The following is a 14,505-nucleotide window of genomic DNA, read 5'->3' as shown; positions in this document are numbered from 1 at the left end:
AGGGCCCATGTCTCCTGCGGATTCCGTCTATACCTCATGGTTATTGATGTGACCCCAGCATCCTCTAGGACATATGAGAAATTATGTTTAGATTTATGCAGCCACATTGTACACTTCTAAGACATGATTTATATGCAGTGGGCACTAGATTTGTTAATGCAAATACCCAATTAGCCAAACATGTAGCAACTCCATGTTTAAAAGCATGCAGATGAGGTTCAGTTCAAACACAAGAATAAGAGGATCCAATCTATGACCGACTTATGAAATGATTTGCGCAAGATGTGGTGTTTGAGTATCTCAGAGACTACAACTTAGAGACAATGGTAAGCAGAACAGAAGACATCCAGTAACTAAAGCCAACAGCAAGGAAATGCAAATAATCATGGGTTACAATGTTATGCAGAAGGGCACACTGTATAGTCTTCTGCTGCTATAGCTAATTAGCTTCAAGGCTCAACGTTTCACTCCATTAACAGAAGACCAAGTTTCACCAAAAGGGTGACAGTTGAAGATTTGTATGACCAGACTTCTGCTGCAAAATGCACATGGTATGGTCAGAACATATGGACCTGTAGACATCCTCCACTGGATCAACCATTAAGACAAACGCCAATACAAAAAGGTGTGGGGGAAGGATTTCTTGGTACAGGCCCCTTATTTTCACTTAAGAATTTAAATGGAACACCTTCTGGGATACTGTGGCTTACGGCCAGTCTTTTAATGGCTGTTGCCAATGTTATCAGGGTTTGTGCTTGTGCTATAGTGCATAGTTACTCAGGAATTGACTGAAGGGGATGGGGGGCTGGAACACAAAAACCCCACCATCTCACACACGGAGACAGAGGAGGAGATGGAGTTCTCACACCTTCCCCCCTCACCACCTGCGGTGTGGCTGGGAGCAAGCCACCCCTGGGCAGGGGAATAAGGCTGTTTACATTACTGGGGACAAGTTCTGTGCTGTGAAATCATACAAAATAACAGAACTATACAACTTCCACAGGATAACTCATCTACTAGTATCACTAGGGAATTTGCGGTGTATTATAAAAAGGTGCAAAGTCTGAGGACATGTGGCAGATCTGATGTCCATATTACTATATGGTGGTCTGAGGGCATGCATCAGATCTGTGGGATATATGGGGCATCTTAGGAGGTATGTAGGGTGATCTGATGGAGAGGACCACCATCAGGGGGTGTTTAAGAGGGCATATGGAGAGGACTAATGGATATACAAGAAATTATAATGGGACCCAGAAGAATTAAGTTTTAAAATGATGGATCCCTGGGACCTGCATCATTTGTTTCAGCGTGATCACTGAAGTGTATTTGTGCTTCCAACTGAAAAGCACTATGGTTCTAGGATACTTACGCCTGCAGCGATTCGGTCACACTGCCAATCTGGTTAACTTTTAGTAGTAGACAGTTGCAGGCCTTCTCTTCCACAGCCTTCTCAATTCTCTTGGGGTTGGTCACAGTCAGGTCATCACCTACTACCTGGATGCCTGCAGAGCTAGTAAACTTTGACCATGCACACCAGTCATCCTGGTCAAATGGATCTTCAATGGACACAACTGAAAGTATGCAAAAATGAACAATGTTTACGAAGCAGAATCTATAGCAAATACAGTCCTAGATTCTTTAGTGCAGCTAACCCAATTAGATCAGTGGTTCTCAAGTCCCATCAAAATGCTATGAGGTTCTTATTCCATGTACAGGTGAGTTACTCTAATCTGCCAAGTCCATAACAGTGTTAACATTTACTAATTTGATACCTGGGTAATCTTTAACAAAGCTCATGTACAGTTCAGCCAGCTTGTCAGGAGAGATGTATCTACTGGGGTCATCTGGTGACTTGAAGTCCAGGTCATACTTTCCATCACGGTAAAACTCAGAAGCCGCAACATCCATCCCAATCACAATCTTATCAGTGTATCCAGCCTTGCTAATGGCAGTCTTCAGCAGTTCCAGAGCTGGTTAGTGGTGGAAAAAAACAAACAAAAAAAAACAAAAAAAAAAAACACATGTTCTTTATATAGTGCACACATTCTGCAGTACTTTACAGAGAAAGTTAGTCCATTCACATCAGTCCCTGCCCCAGTGGATCTTACAATCTATATTATCTACCATACATACACTAGGGTTCATTTTTGTCGGGGGCCAATTAACCTACCAGTATATTTTTGGATTGCGGGAGGAAACAGAGTACCCGGAGGAAATCCACGCAAGTACGCGAAGAATACACAAATGCCACACAGTTGGGGCCGTGGTGGGCATTGAAACCACAGCCTCAGTGTTGTGAGGCAGTAATGCTAACCATTACACCATCTGTACTGCCCACATGCACAATGGCTAATACTGAGAAAACTGTATTCCTCATGCTGTACAAACCCTGCTGTGATCTCTGCATTTCTCAAGCATCTATGAGATTTTGAAGTATAACTCTGCACACAGGCATTAAAGAATATGCAAGGCTTGCACCGATAGTTGGAATACATAACACTGAGGCAATAAGCACTTTAATCTTTAGGCAATCTCACAGAACCTAGAAACATAGAATTTGCTGGCAGATAAGAACCACTTGGCCCATCTAGTCTGCCCCCCTCCTTTCCCCCCCCCACACTTTATCGCTAACCTTATTTGATCCTTATTTCTTTGTAAGGATATCCTTATGTCTATCCCATGCATGTTTAAATTTCTCTACTGTCTTAGCCTCTACCACCTCTGATGGGAGGCTATTCCACTTGTCCACTACCCTTTCTGTGAAGTAATTTTTCTGCAAATTTCCCCTGAACCTCCCCCCCTCCAGTCTCAGTGCATGTCCTCGTGTCCTATTGCTTCTCTTCATTTGGAAAATGTTTCCCTCCTGGACTTTGTTAAAACCCTTGATATATTTGAAAGTTTCTATCATGTCCCCCTTTCCCTTCTCCAAACTGTACATAGAGATTTTAGACTTTCTGGGTATGTTTTGTGATGTAGGCCATGCACCATTTTAGTTGCTCTTCTTTGTACAGTTTCTAATGTATTAATATCCTTTTGAAGATATGGCTTTCAGAATTGAACACAGTATTTTAGATGAGGCCGTACCAATGACCTATACAGCGGCATTACTACTTCTTTCTGCTGCCAATTACTCTCCCAATGCAGCCAAGCATCTGACTAGCCTTCCTCATTGCTTTGTTACATTGCTTACCTGCTTTTAAGTCACCTGAAATAGTGACTCCTATATCCTTTCCTCCTCAGTAGTTTCCAGTATAGTGCCATTAATACTATATTTAGCCTTTGGATTTGAGACCCAAGACTAATTGCCACACTCTTGACCATTCCTCTAGTCTACCTAGATCCTCAATCATTTGTTTTACCCCACCTGGTGTCTACCCTGTTGCATACCTTTGTGTCATCTGCAAAAAGGCATACTTTCCCTTTAATGCCATTTGCAATGTCACCAATAAAGATATTAAAAAGTGCTGGTCCAAGTACAGATCCCTGGGGTACTCCACTGGTAACATTTCCCTCCTGTGATTGCACTCTATTTACCACAACTCTTTTCTATCCTTCAACCAAGATATTATCCAATACCAAACTTTGCTAAATAAATTTGAGTCTGCTATGTGGAACAGTGTCAAAAGCCTTACTAATGTCTAGATAAGCTATATCCATGGCTTCACCTTTATCCGTCCCTTTAGTCAGACAAAAAAAGTCAATAAGATTTGTTTGACATGTTCTCCCCCCAGTGAATCCATGCTGTTTGGGATCCTGTAAATTGCTGGATTTGAGATAATCCATCAATTTCCCTACTACTGATGTAAGACTCACTGGTCTGTAGTTTGCTTCTTCCTTGCTTCCACTTTTGTGCAGTGGGACTACATTTGCTCTTTTCCAGTCCCCTGGAATTACTCGTGTAGCTAATGACTGGTTGAATAATTCTGTCAATGGTGCTACCAGCACCTCCAACTTCTTTTAGTATCCTTGGATGTATCCCATCTGGCCCCATAGATTTGTCCACTTTCAGCTTTGAGAGTTCAGTTAGGACCTTCTCCTCTGTAAATGTACTTGTTTATTTTCCCGAATATCCCTGCAAGTTAACTGTGGCCCCTTCCCCTCATTAGTAAATACTGAGCAAAAGTAATTAAGATGATCTGCTATGAAATGGTCTCCCTCAACAAGACTCCCAGTGTGTCTTTAGTTTTGTTTTTCTGCCTTTTGTTTTTCTCCTTCCGCTTATATACCTAAAAAAAGTTTTGCCTCCTTTACCCACTGACTGGGCCATTTCCTCCTCAGCTTGTGCCTTTGCACATCTGATTACCTTCTTAATCTCCTTCTGTCCAAGATATCTTTGTCTTATTGTTTTGGGTCTGCTTATATTTCCTAAAAGCCATCTTTGCTTTCACAATATTTTCTACTTCTTTTGCAAACCACACTGGCTTCCTTTACCTTGTGTATTTCCTAACACTTTTGATACAAAGGTCTGTTGCTTTTAATATTGCACATTTTAATGTTTCCCACCTCTCCTGCACTGCTTCCAAGTTCGTCCACTCTGCCAAAGAATAGCTTACACATTTTCCCATCCCTACAAAATCAGCCTTCCTAAAATCCAACACCTTTGTTTTTGTATGGGATGAGTCAGTCTGTCTTTATGCTGAACCATACTGCTTGATGATCACGGGATCCCAGGTTTTCACCCACTTTTAAGTCAGATATTCTGTCTCTATTTGTAAGTATTAAGTCTAATATTGCGTCTTTCAGAGTGGGCTCCCTCACCAATTGGTGGAGGGATGCTCCCTGAATGGAATTTAAAAAATCCCTACTTCTAGTGGAATTAGCAACAGACACCTCTCAGTTTACATCAGGAAGATTAAAGTCTCCCATGATTATTACCTCTCCTTTTAATGCCATTTTAGTTATGTCCTGCAATAGATTCTTGTCGAGTTCTTCCTGACCTGGTGGCCTGTATATCACACCAATACGAATAATCGACTTTTCCCGTTTTTATGGTCACCCAAAGGGCCTCAGGTTTTTTTTCCCAATACTTTGTATTAATGTAGTATTTATGCTTTTTTTTTTTTTTAACATACATTGCTACCCCTCCTCCGATCTTTCCAATTCTGCCCTTCCTAAATAAAGTATATCCCAGTATAGCTATGTCCCAGTCATGATTTTCATTGCAATATGACTCTAATTGCCACAATGTCTAGATCACAGGTTCTCAAACTCGGTCCTCAGGACCCCACACGGTACATGTTTTGCAGGTCTCCTCACAGAATCACAAGTGAGATAATTAGCTCCACCTGCAGTCCTTTTAAACTGTCAGTGAGTAATTAATACACCTGTGCACTTGCTGGGTTACCTGCAAAACATGCACTGTGTGGGGTCCTGAGGACAGAGTTTGAGAACCTATGGTCTAGATCAGAGGTTCTCAAACTCGGTCCTCAGGACCCCACACAGTGCATGTTTTGCAGGTCTCCTCACAGAATCACAAGTGAAATAATTAGCTCCGCCTGTGAACCTTTTACAATGTGTCAGTGAGTAATTAATACACCTGTGCACCTGCTGGGTTACCTGCAAAATATGCACTGTGTGGGGTCCTGAGGACAGAGTTTGAGAAACTCTGGTCTAGATCATCCCTCGTCATTATTGCAATTAGTTCTGGGATTTTATTTCCTAAATTCGTAGCATTTGCACACATCGCTTTTAGAGTTTTGTTTGTGCTTTTTCCGTTCCTAGCCATGTTCTTCTTTCTGCCTATTTTTATCTGGTTTTGATCTGAATTATCTTCTGTTGCTGTGGCTATGCTGCCTATTCCCTTTGCCTGCAGAAACAATACCTCTGTGTTGGGAGAGCAGGTTTCTTTATTCCTGTTTGGTTCACTGCCCCCCTTTGTTAGTTTAAATAGTTCTTGATGAAGCATCCAAACTGTTCAGTTAGTATTCTCGTTCCCCTTGAAGATGGGTGCAGGCTGTCACTTTTGTACAAGCTCCTATCTTGCCAGATGGTGTGTCCTTAGCCAAACATTGAAGTTTCTGATGCGACAGTACAGGTGTGTGAGTAACAGACTCATTGGGCGTAAGACCTGCTATACTAGTTTGTACATCTACAGTACATTCCTCTTAATGCTCTAGTAGTCCCACAGCATTTCTGCCAGCCCATAGCAGTTTGTCATGGTAGCCATGCACGTTACAGTAGTGCTGAACACACTTTTCTATAGGTGCTCCAGTCCCCCCCCCCCCCCACCACCACCAAAAAAACAAACAAAACCCCAATAAATCCAAACAGGGGGCAGACACTAATCTCTACTGGGGCAGGAACAGATCATACATACACTAAAATATGCTATTTAAAGCGCAAGTAATCAGAATGTATATTTTAGTTATATATGCATATAACATTTAATGCAAGCATCCCTACTGTAGTTTAATATTGCAGATCTGAGCAAAAGCCATTATGAATGATTTGTACTGTACATGCACTGGTCTATTTCTGAAACAGAGTATCGGGAGCTGCTGATTCAATTACATTCCATGGCTCCTAGTGTCCTGCATAGTGGAGTAAGATATATTTAGACTTCATCTTCCCATCACATATCTTCATGCTCGTCTACAGTGACAGGCTATATAGATCCACTTACCAATGACCATTAAATACTCCCCAGAGAAATAGTCTGCTGTAAATCCTTATCTTGGTATTAAATTTAGTCTTGCCACATTTAGTCTACAAGCCCCCCCCCAGTAGCCAGTGTGTACCCACTTAGTGGCAAGTAATGTTTTGTGGCACAGACTAGTGGCCAAGAAAAGGAGCTGCCGTAGGAATTATGAAGTTCAGAGTTTGAAGTCTACATATCAGCGTTTTACACCAAGCAGCTTACATTTTTGCTATGATAGACTGTCACTACTTTATTCACCACTCACCTTCCTTATTCTCAAGAATGTTAGGCGCAAATCCACCTTCATCACCAACGTTTGTGGCATCCTGCCCGTATTTAGCCTTGATAACATTCTTTAAGTTGTGGTAAACTTCAGCGCCAATGCGCATAGCATCCTTAAATGAAGAGGCACCCACTGGGAGGATCATGAACTCCTGCATAGCCAGCTTGTTACCAGCATGAGATCCGCCATTAATCACATTAAATGCCTGCCAAGATTACAACCCAATTAGAGAAAAAGAAAACCCACCATAACACTGTACGATCATATACCTTATCTATGGCTCAGTCTACAGAGTCAACTCATGCACAACGTTAAAAGTAGGAACCAGCAAACCTTGATTATATACCTTACTTTTGCTTTAACAGCATCACATGTATTAATGGCTTCAGGATCTTTATCTCAGAAGCAGTTGCAATCTAATCTCAAGTAGGATATGCCAAATGCCATTACATTGGAAATACCATGGTTTCACTATCATGCATAATCTTTGAAAAAATAAGATTTTACTCACCGATAAATCTATTTCTCGTAGTCCGAAGTGGATGCTGGGGACTCCGTCAGGACCATGGGGAATAGCGGCTCCGCAGGAGACAGGGCACAAAAAGTAAAAGCTTTTGGACCTAGGTGGTGTGCACTGGCTCCTCCCCCTATGACCCTCCTCCAAGCCTCAGTTAGGATACTGTGCCCGGACGAGCGTACACAATAAGGAAGGATTTTGAATCCCGGGTAAGACTCATACCAGCCACACCAATCACACCGTACAACTTGTGATCTGAACCCAGTTAACAGTATGATAACAGAGGAGCCTCTGAAAAGATGGCTCACTACAACAAAAACCCGATTTTGTTAACAATAACTATGTACAAGTATTGCAGACACTCCGCACTTGGGATGGGCGCCCAGCATCCACTACGGACTACGAGAAATAGATTTATCGGTGAGTAAAATCTTATTTTCTCTAGTGGATGCTGGGGACTCCGTCAGGACCATGGGGATTATACCAAAGCTCCCAAACGGGCGGGAGAGTGCGGATGACTCTGCAGCACCGAATGAGAGAACTCCAGGTCCTCCTCAGCCAGGGTATCAAATTTGTAGAATTTAGCAAACGTGTTTGCCCCTGACCAAGTAGCTGCTCGGCAAAGTTGTAAAGCCGAGACCCCTCGGGCAGCCGCCCAAGATGAGCCCACTTTCCTTGTGGAATGGGCTTTTACAGATTTTGGCTGTGGCAGGCCTGCCACAGAATGTGCAAGCTGAATTGTACTACAAATCCAACGCGCAATAGTCTGCTTAGAAGCAGGAGCACCCAGCTTGTTGGGTGCATACAGGATAAACAGCGAGTCAGATTTCCTGACTCCAGCCGTCCTGGAAACATATTTTCAGGGCCCTGACTACGTCTAGCAACTTGGAGTCCTCCAAGTCCCTAGTAGCCGCAGGCACCACAATAGGTTGGTTTAGGTGAAAGGCTGAAACCACCTTAGGAAGAAATTGAGGACGAGTCCTCAATTCCGCCCTATCCGAATGAAATATCAGGTAAGGGCTTTTATAGGATAAAGCCGCCAATTCAGATACTCGCCTGGCAGAAGCCAGGGCCAACAACATTACCACTTTCCATGTGAGATATTTTAATTCCACTGTGGCAAGTGGCTCAAACCAATGTGGTTTTAGGAATCCCAAAACTACATTGAGATCCCAAGGTGCCACTGGGGGCACAAAGGGAGGCTGTATATGCAGTACCCCTTTTACAAAAGTCTGAACTTCAGGAAATGAAGCCAATTCTCTCTGAAAGAAAATCGACAAGGCCGAAATTTGAACCTTAATGGACCCTAACTTTAGGCCCATGGACAGTCCTGTTTGCAGGAAATGTAGGAAACGACCTAGTTGAAATTCCTCTGTCGGGGCCTTCTTGGTCTCGCACCACGCAACATATTTTCACCAAATACGGTGATAATGCTGTGCGGTTACATCCTTCCTAGCTTTAATCAGGGTAGGAATAACTTCATCTGGAATGCCTTTTTCCTTCAGAATCCGGCGTTCAACCGCCATGACGTCAAATGCAGCCGCGGTAAGTCTTGGAACAGACAGGGTCCCTGCTGAAGCAGGTCCCTTCTTAGCGGCAGAGGCCACGGGTCCTCTGTGAGCATCTCTTGAAGTTCCGGGTACCAAGTCCTTCTTGGCCAATCCGGAGCCACTAGTATAGTTTTTACTCCTCTCCGTCTTATAATTCTCAGTACCTTGGGTAAGAGAGGCAGAGGAGGGAACATACACCGACTGGAACACCCAAGGTGTTACCAGAGCGTCCACAGCTATTGCCTGCGTGTCTCTTGACCTGGCGTAATACCCGTCTAGTTTTTTGTTGAGGCGTGACGCCATCATGTCCACCTTTGGTTTTTCCCAACGGTTCACAATCATGAGGAAGACTTCCGGATGAAGTCCCCACTCTCCCGGGTGTAGGTCGTGTCTGCTGAGGAAGTCTGCTTCCCAGTTGTCCACTCCCGGAATGAACACTGCTGACCGTGCTATCACATGATTTTCCGCCCATTGCAGAATCCTTGCAGCTTCTGTCATTGCCCTCCTGCTTATGTGGGCGACTGCTGTGATGTTGTCCGACTGGATCAACACCGGCTGACCCTGAAGCAGAGGCTTTGCTAGGCTTAGAGCATTGTAAATTGCCCTTAGTTCCAGTATATTTATGTGAAGTGAAGTCTCCAGGCTTGACCACACTCCCTGGAAGTTTCTTCCTTGTGTGACTGCTCCCCAGCCTCTCAGGCTGGCATCCGTGGTCACCAGGATCCAGTCCTGAATGCCGAATCTGCGGCCCTCTAGGAGATGAGCACTTTGCAGCCACCACAGAAGAGATACCCTTGTCCTTGGAGACAGGGTTAATTTCTGATGCATCTGAAGATGCGATCCGGACCATTTGTCCAGCAGATCCCACTGAAAAATTCTTGCGTGGAATCTGCCGAATGGAATCACTTCGTAAGAAGCCACCATTTTTCCCAGGACCCTTGTGCATTGATGCACTGACACCTTTCCTGGTTTTAGGAGGTTCCTGACTAGCTCGGATAACTCCCTGGCTTTCTCCTCCGGGAGAAACACTTTTCTGGACTGTGTCCAGAATCATCCCTAGGAACAGCAGACGTGTCGTCGGAATCAGCTGCGATTTTGGAATATTTAAAATCCACCCGTGCTGTTGTAGTACTTCTTGAGATAGTGCTACTCCGACTTCTAACTGTTCTCTGGACCTTGCCCTTATTAGGAGATCGTCCAAGTAAGGGATAATTAATACGCCTTTTCTTCGAAGAAGAATCATCATTTCGGCCATTACCTTGGTAAAGACCCGGGGTGCCGTGGACAATCCAAACGGCAGCGTCTGAAACTGATAATGACAGTTCTGTATTACGAACCTGAGATACCCTTGGTGAGAAGGGCAAATCGGGACATGGAGATAGGCATCCTTGATGTCCAGAGACACCATATAGTCCCCTTCTTCCAGGTTCGCTATCACTGCTCTGAGTGATTCCATCTTCAATTTGAACCTTTTGATATAAGTGTTCAAAGATTTTAGATTTAAAATCGGTCTCACCGAACCGTCTGGTTTCGGTACCACAAACAGTGTGGAGTAATATCCCTTCCCTTGTTGTAGGAGGGGTACTTTTATTATCACCTGTTGGGAGTACAGCTTGTGAATGGCTCCCAATACCGCCTCCCTGTCGGAGGGAGCTATTGGTAAAGCAGACTTCAGGAACCGGCGAGGGGGAGACGTCTCGAATTCCAATTTGTACCCCTGAGATACTACTTGCAGGATCCAGGGGTTCACTTGCGAGTGAGCCCACTGCGCGCTGAAATTTCTGAGACGACCTCCCACCGTACCCGAGTCTGCTTGTAAGGACCCAGCGTCATGCTGAGGACTTGGCAGAAGCGGAAGAGGGCTTCTGTTCTTGGGAAGAAGCTGTCTGCTGCAGTCTTTTTCCCCTTCCTCTACCCCGGGGCAGATATGACTGTCCTTTTGTCCGCTTGCCTTTATGGGAACGAAAGGACTGATGCTGAAAAGACGGTGTCTTTTTCTGTCGAGAGGTGACTTGAGGTAAAAATGTGGATTTCCCAGCCGTTGCTACCAGGTCTGATAGACCGACCCCAAATAACTCCTCCCCTTTATACGGCAATACCTCCATGTGCCGTTTTGAATCCGCATCACCTGACCACTGTCGCGTCCATAACCCTCTTCTGGCAGAAATGGACAGCGCACTTACTCTTGATGCCAGAGTGCAAATATCTCTGTGCATCTCGCATATATAAAAATGCATCTTTTAATTGCTCAATAGTCAATAAAATACTGTCCCTATCCAGGGTATCAATATTCTCAGTCAGGGAGTCCGACCACGCCACCCCAGCACTGCACATCCAGGCTGAGGCGATTGCTGGTCGCAGTATAACACCAGTATGTGTGTATATACTTTTAAGGATATTTTCCAGCCTCCTATCTGCTGGCTCCTTAAGGGCGGCCGTTTCTGGAGATGGTAACGCCACTTGTTTTGATAAGCGTGTGAGCGCCTTATCTACCCTAGGGGGTGTTTCCCAACGAGCCCTAACCTCTGGTGGGAAGGGATATAGTGCCAATAATTTTTTAGAAATTAGCAGTTTTTTGTCGGGGGTAACCCATGCTTCATCACACACTTCATTCAATTCCTCCGGTTCAGGAAAAACTACGGGTAGTTTTCACACCCCACATAATACCCCTTTTCGTGGTACTTGCAGTATCAGAGATGTGCAAAACCTCCTTCATTGCCGTGATCATGTAACGTGTGGCCCTACTGGAAAATACGTTTGTTTCTTCACCGTCGACACTGGAGTCAGTGTCTGGGTCCGTGTCGACCCACTGAGGTAACGGGCGTTTTATAGCCCCTGACGGTGTTTGAGACGCCTGGACAGGCAATAACTGAGCTGCCGGCTGTCTCATGTCGTCAGTTTTTTGTAACGTGCCGACACGTCACGTAATTCCTTAATTACGGCCATCCATTCAGGTGTCGACTCCCTAGGGGGTGACATCACCATTATAGGCAATTGCTCCGCCTCCACATCATTTTCCTCCGCATACATGTCGACACACACGTACCGACACCCAGCACACACACAGGGAATGCTGATAGAGGACAGGACCCCACTTAGCCCCTTGGGGAGACAGAGGGAGAGTTTGCCAGCACACACCAGAGCGCTATATATGTATAGGGACAACCTTACAATAAGTGTCCATCCCTTATAGCTGCTTATATCTGTTATTTTGCCAAATAAGTGCCCCCCTCTCTTTCTTACCCTGTTTCTGTAGTGCAGGATGCAGGGGAGATTCTGGGAGCCTTCCTACCAGCGGAGCTGTGTGGGAAAAATGGCGCTGTGTGCTGAGGAGATAGGCCCCGCCCCTTCTCGGCGGGCTCTTCTCCCGCTTTTTTCTGGAAAACTGGCAGGGGTTAAATACATCCATATAGCCCAGGAGCTATATGTGATGTATTTTTTGCCAAATAAGGTAAATTCATTGCTTCCCAGGGCGCCCCCCCCCAGCGCCCTGCACCCTCAGTGACCGAAGTGTGCTGAGAGCAATGGCGCACAGCTGCAGTGCTGTGCGCTACCTTATGAAGACAGGAAAGTCTTCTGCCGCCGATTTATGGACCTCTTCTTGCTTCAGCATCTGTAAGGGGGCCGGCGGCGCGGCTCCGGGACCCATCCATGGCTGGGCCTGTGATCGTCCCTCTGGAGCTAATGTCCAGTAGCCAAGAAGCCCAATCCACTCTGCACGCAGGTGAGTTCGCTTCTTCTCCCCTTAGTCCCACGCTGCAGTGAGCCTGTTGCCAGCAGGACTCACTGAAAATAAAAAAACCTAAGTATACTTTTACTTCTAAGCAGCTCAGGAGAGCCACCTAGATTGCACCCTTCTCGGCCGGGCACAAAGATCTAACTGAGGCTTGGAGGAGGGTCATAGGGGGAGGAGCCAGTGCACACCACCTAGGTACAAAAGCTTTTACTTTTTGTGCCCTGTCTCCTGCGGAGCCGCTATTCTCCATGGTCCTGACGGAGTCCCCAGCATCCACTTAGGACGTTAGAGAAATAAACAATTGAAAAAAAATATCTGAAGGGCAATAGTAAAGCTTGAGCAGCAGAAGCAGGCTTATGTCACATACCGGAACAGGAAGGATGACTTCAGCGTTCCCAGCCAAGTCAGCAATATGACGGTACAAGGGGACTCCTTTTTCAGCAGCGCCAGCCTTGCACACTGCCAGAGAGACTCCAAGTATGGCATTCGCACCAAACTTTGCTGAAAGCAGGAATACTACATTTTAAACAGGTTCTCTATACACAAGGTGGACAATCCAGCATTCAAAGAGCTAAACTTTTAAGCCAGTCACAGGCAAAGCTTGTTTAAAGTAAATGCCTTTATGCAATAATTTTATGTACTCCAAAATCCTGTCATAAAACAGCTGTCTTCTAGATTAAAGCAGTCCAGATCCAGGGGGTATACGCAATAGCCAGCCAAATGCAGACAGCTACAAGAGTTTTGTGATATAACCACTAGATTTAAGACAGCAAGTTTTTAAAAACTGAAAAGAAAAAAAAAAAAAAAAACCCGGTAAGTGTTGTCTTAAAGTGTCAATTTAAGCCAGTAAAATCTTGTGGCAAGTTGCAGACATACAGTACAAGGTGAATTCAGTTGCTTAGGACAAATGTATGTAGGTATAGTTAATTTTTTTTATTTTTTATGCTACAGACCCAATATAAATCACCCCCATAAAATGAAACTTTAACTATTGTATGACGTGACAAATTGCAAATACACTGGACTACCACGGCATGTAGGGAAAACTTACACTTGTTCTCAGTACCATCCATTTCCAGCATGAGTTTGTCAATCTTTTCTTGATCCACAACATTTAAATTCTGCAAAAGAAACACAAGCTTACCATCTGATAAATGCAATAAAACAAAGCTTAAATCTCAAGGGGGGGGGGGGGGGGTTACACAAGGAGAGATCTGTCTTTGAAATCTAAGCAATCTGACTAGTTTGCTTATAGGCCCTACACACTGGGCGACATGAGTGAAAGATATGAGCGATCTCTGGAGGCACCAGCAATGAACGATGCACAGTTCTGCGCTAGTTCATCGCTGTTGCCCCGTTGCTTGTGCATGCAGGCCAATATGGATGATCTCGTCCATATTTGCCTGCACTGCTATGGAGCCGGGTGAGTGAAGGCCGCCCCCACCCCAGGTCGCCCGTCTGCCATAGCCACCATCTGGCAACTTGGCGGCGCATCACGCGGTGTGTAGGGCCCTTTCAGTTTTAGCACGGATTTGCCGTGTGTGTATGCTCCCCAGCGATAGCTCATAGTTATTGCCAGGGCTAGATAGCACGCAGGCTCAATCTAGCGGGTCACTTATTTCAGCAATGTGTGAAGTGAGCGGCCCCTGTCGTCCTCCCCCCTCGCTCAGAACATCACGCTGTGCTGAGCAGGGGGGGGGGGGGGGGGGGGAGAAGAGATGTGAGCCAAGCAGTGTTAAGATCGCTCAGCACACCTCTCCCATCAGTACCCCCCTTAAG

General features: G+C 45.1%; 1 protein-coding gene across 2 annotated transcripts in view; it reads right to left on the bottom strand.

Annotated features, from left to right (window-relative positions):
• ENO1 (enolase 1) overlaps nucleotides 1-14,505 on the bottom strand; it is a 47,631-nt gene that overhangs the window by 12,877 nt on the left and 20,249 nt on the right. For both annotated transcript variants that reach the window (XM_063943107.1, XM_063943106.1), the window contains 5 exons: nucleotides 13,778-13,847; nucleotides 13,094-13,227; nucleotides 6,906-7,128; nucleotides 1,776-1,973; nucleotides 1,373-1,574 (listed from right to left, as the gene is read on the bottom strand). In XM_063943107.1, the coding sequence (XP_063799177.1) occupies nucleotides 1,373-1,574; nucleotides 1,776-1,973; nucleotides 6,906-7,128; nucleotides 13,094-13,227; nucleotides 13,778-13,847 (827 nt within the window). The remainder of the gene's footprint in view (nucleotides 1-1,372; nucleotides 1,575-1,775; nucleotides 1,974-6,905; nucleotides 7,129-13,093; nucleotides 13,228-13,777; nucleotides 13,848-14,505) is intronic.

The sequence above is a fragment of the Pseudophryne corroboree genome, chromosome 10 (assembly GCF_028390025.1).
Source record: "Pseudophryne corroboree isolate aPseCor3 chromosome 10, aPseCor3.hap2, whole genome shotgun sequence".
Lineage (NCBI taxonomy): Eukaryota > Metazoa > Chordata > Amphibia > Anura > Myobatrachidae > Pseudophryne > Pseudophryne corroboree.
The sequence above is the reverse complement of the archived record's forward strand: the minus strand, read 5'-3'. Positions and strand labels throughout refer to the sequence as shown.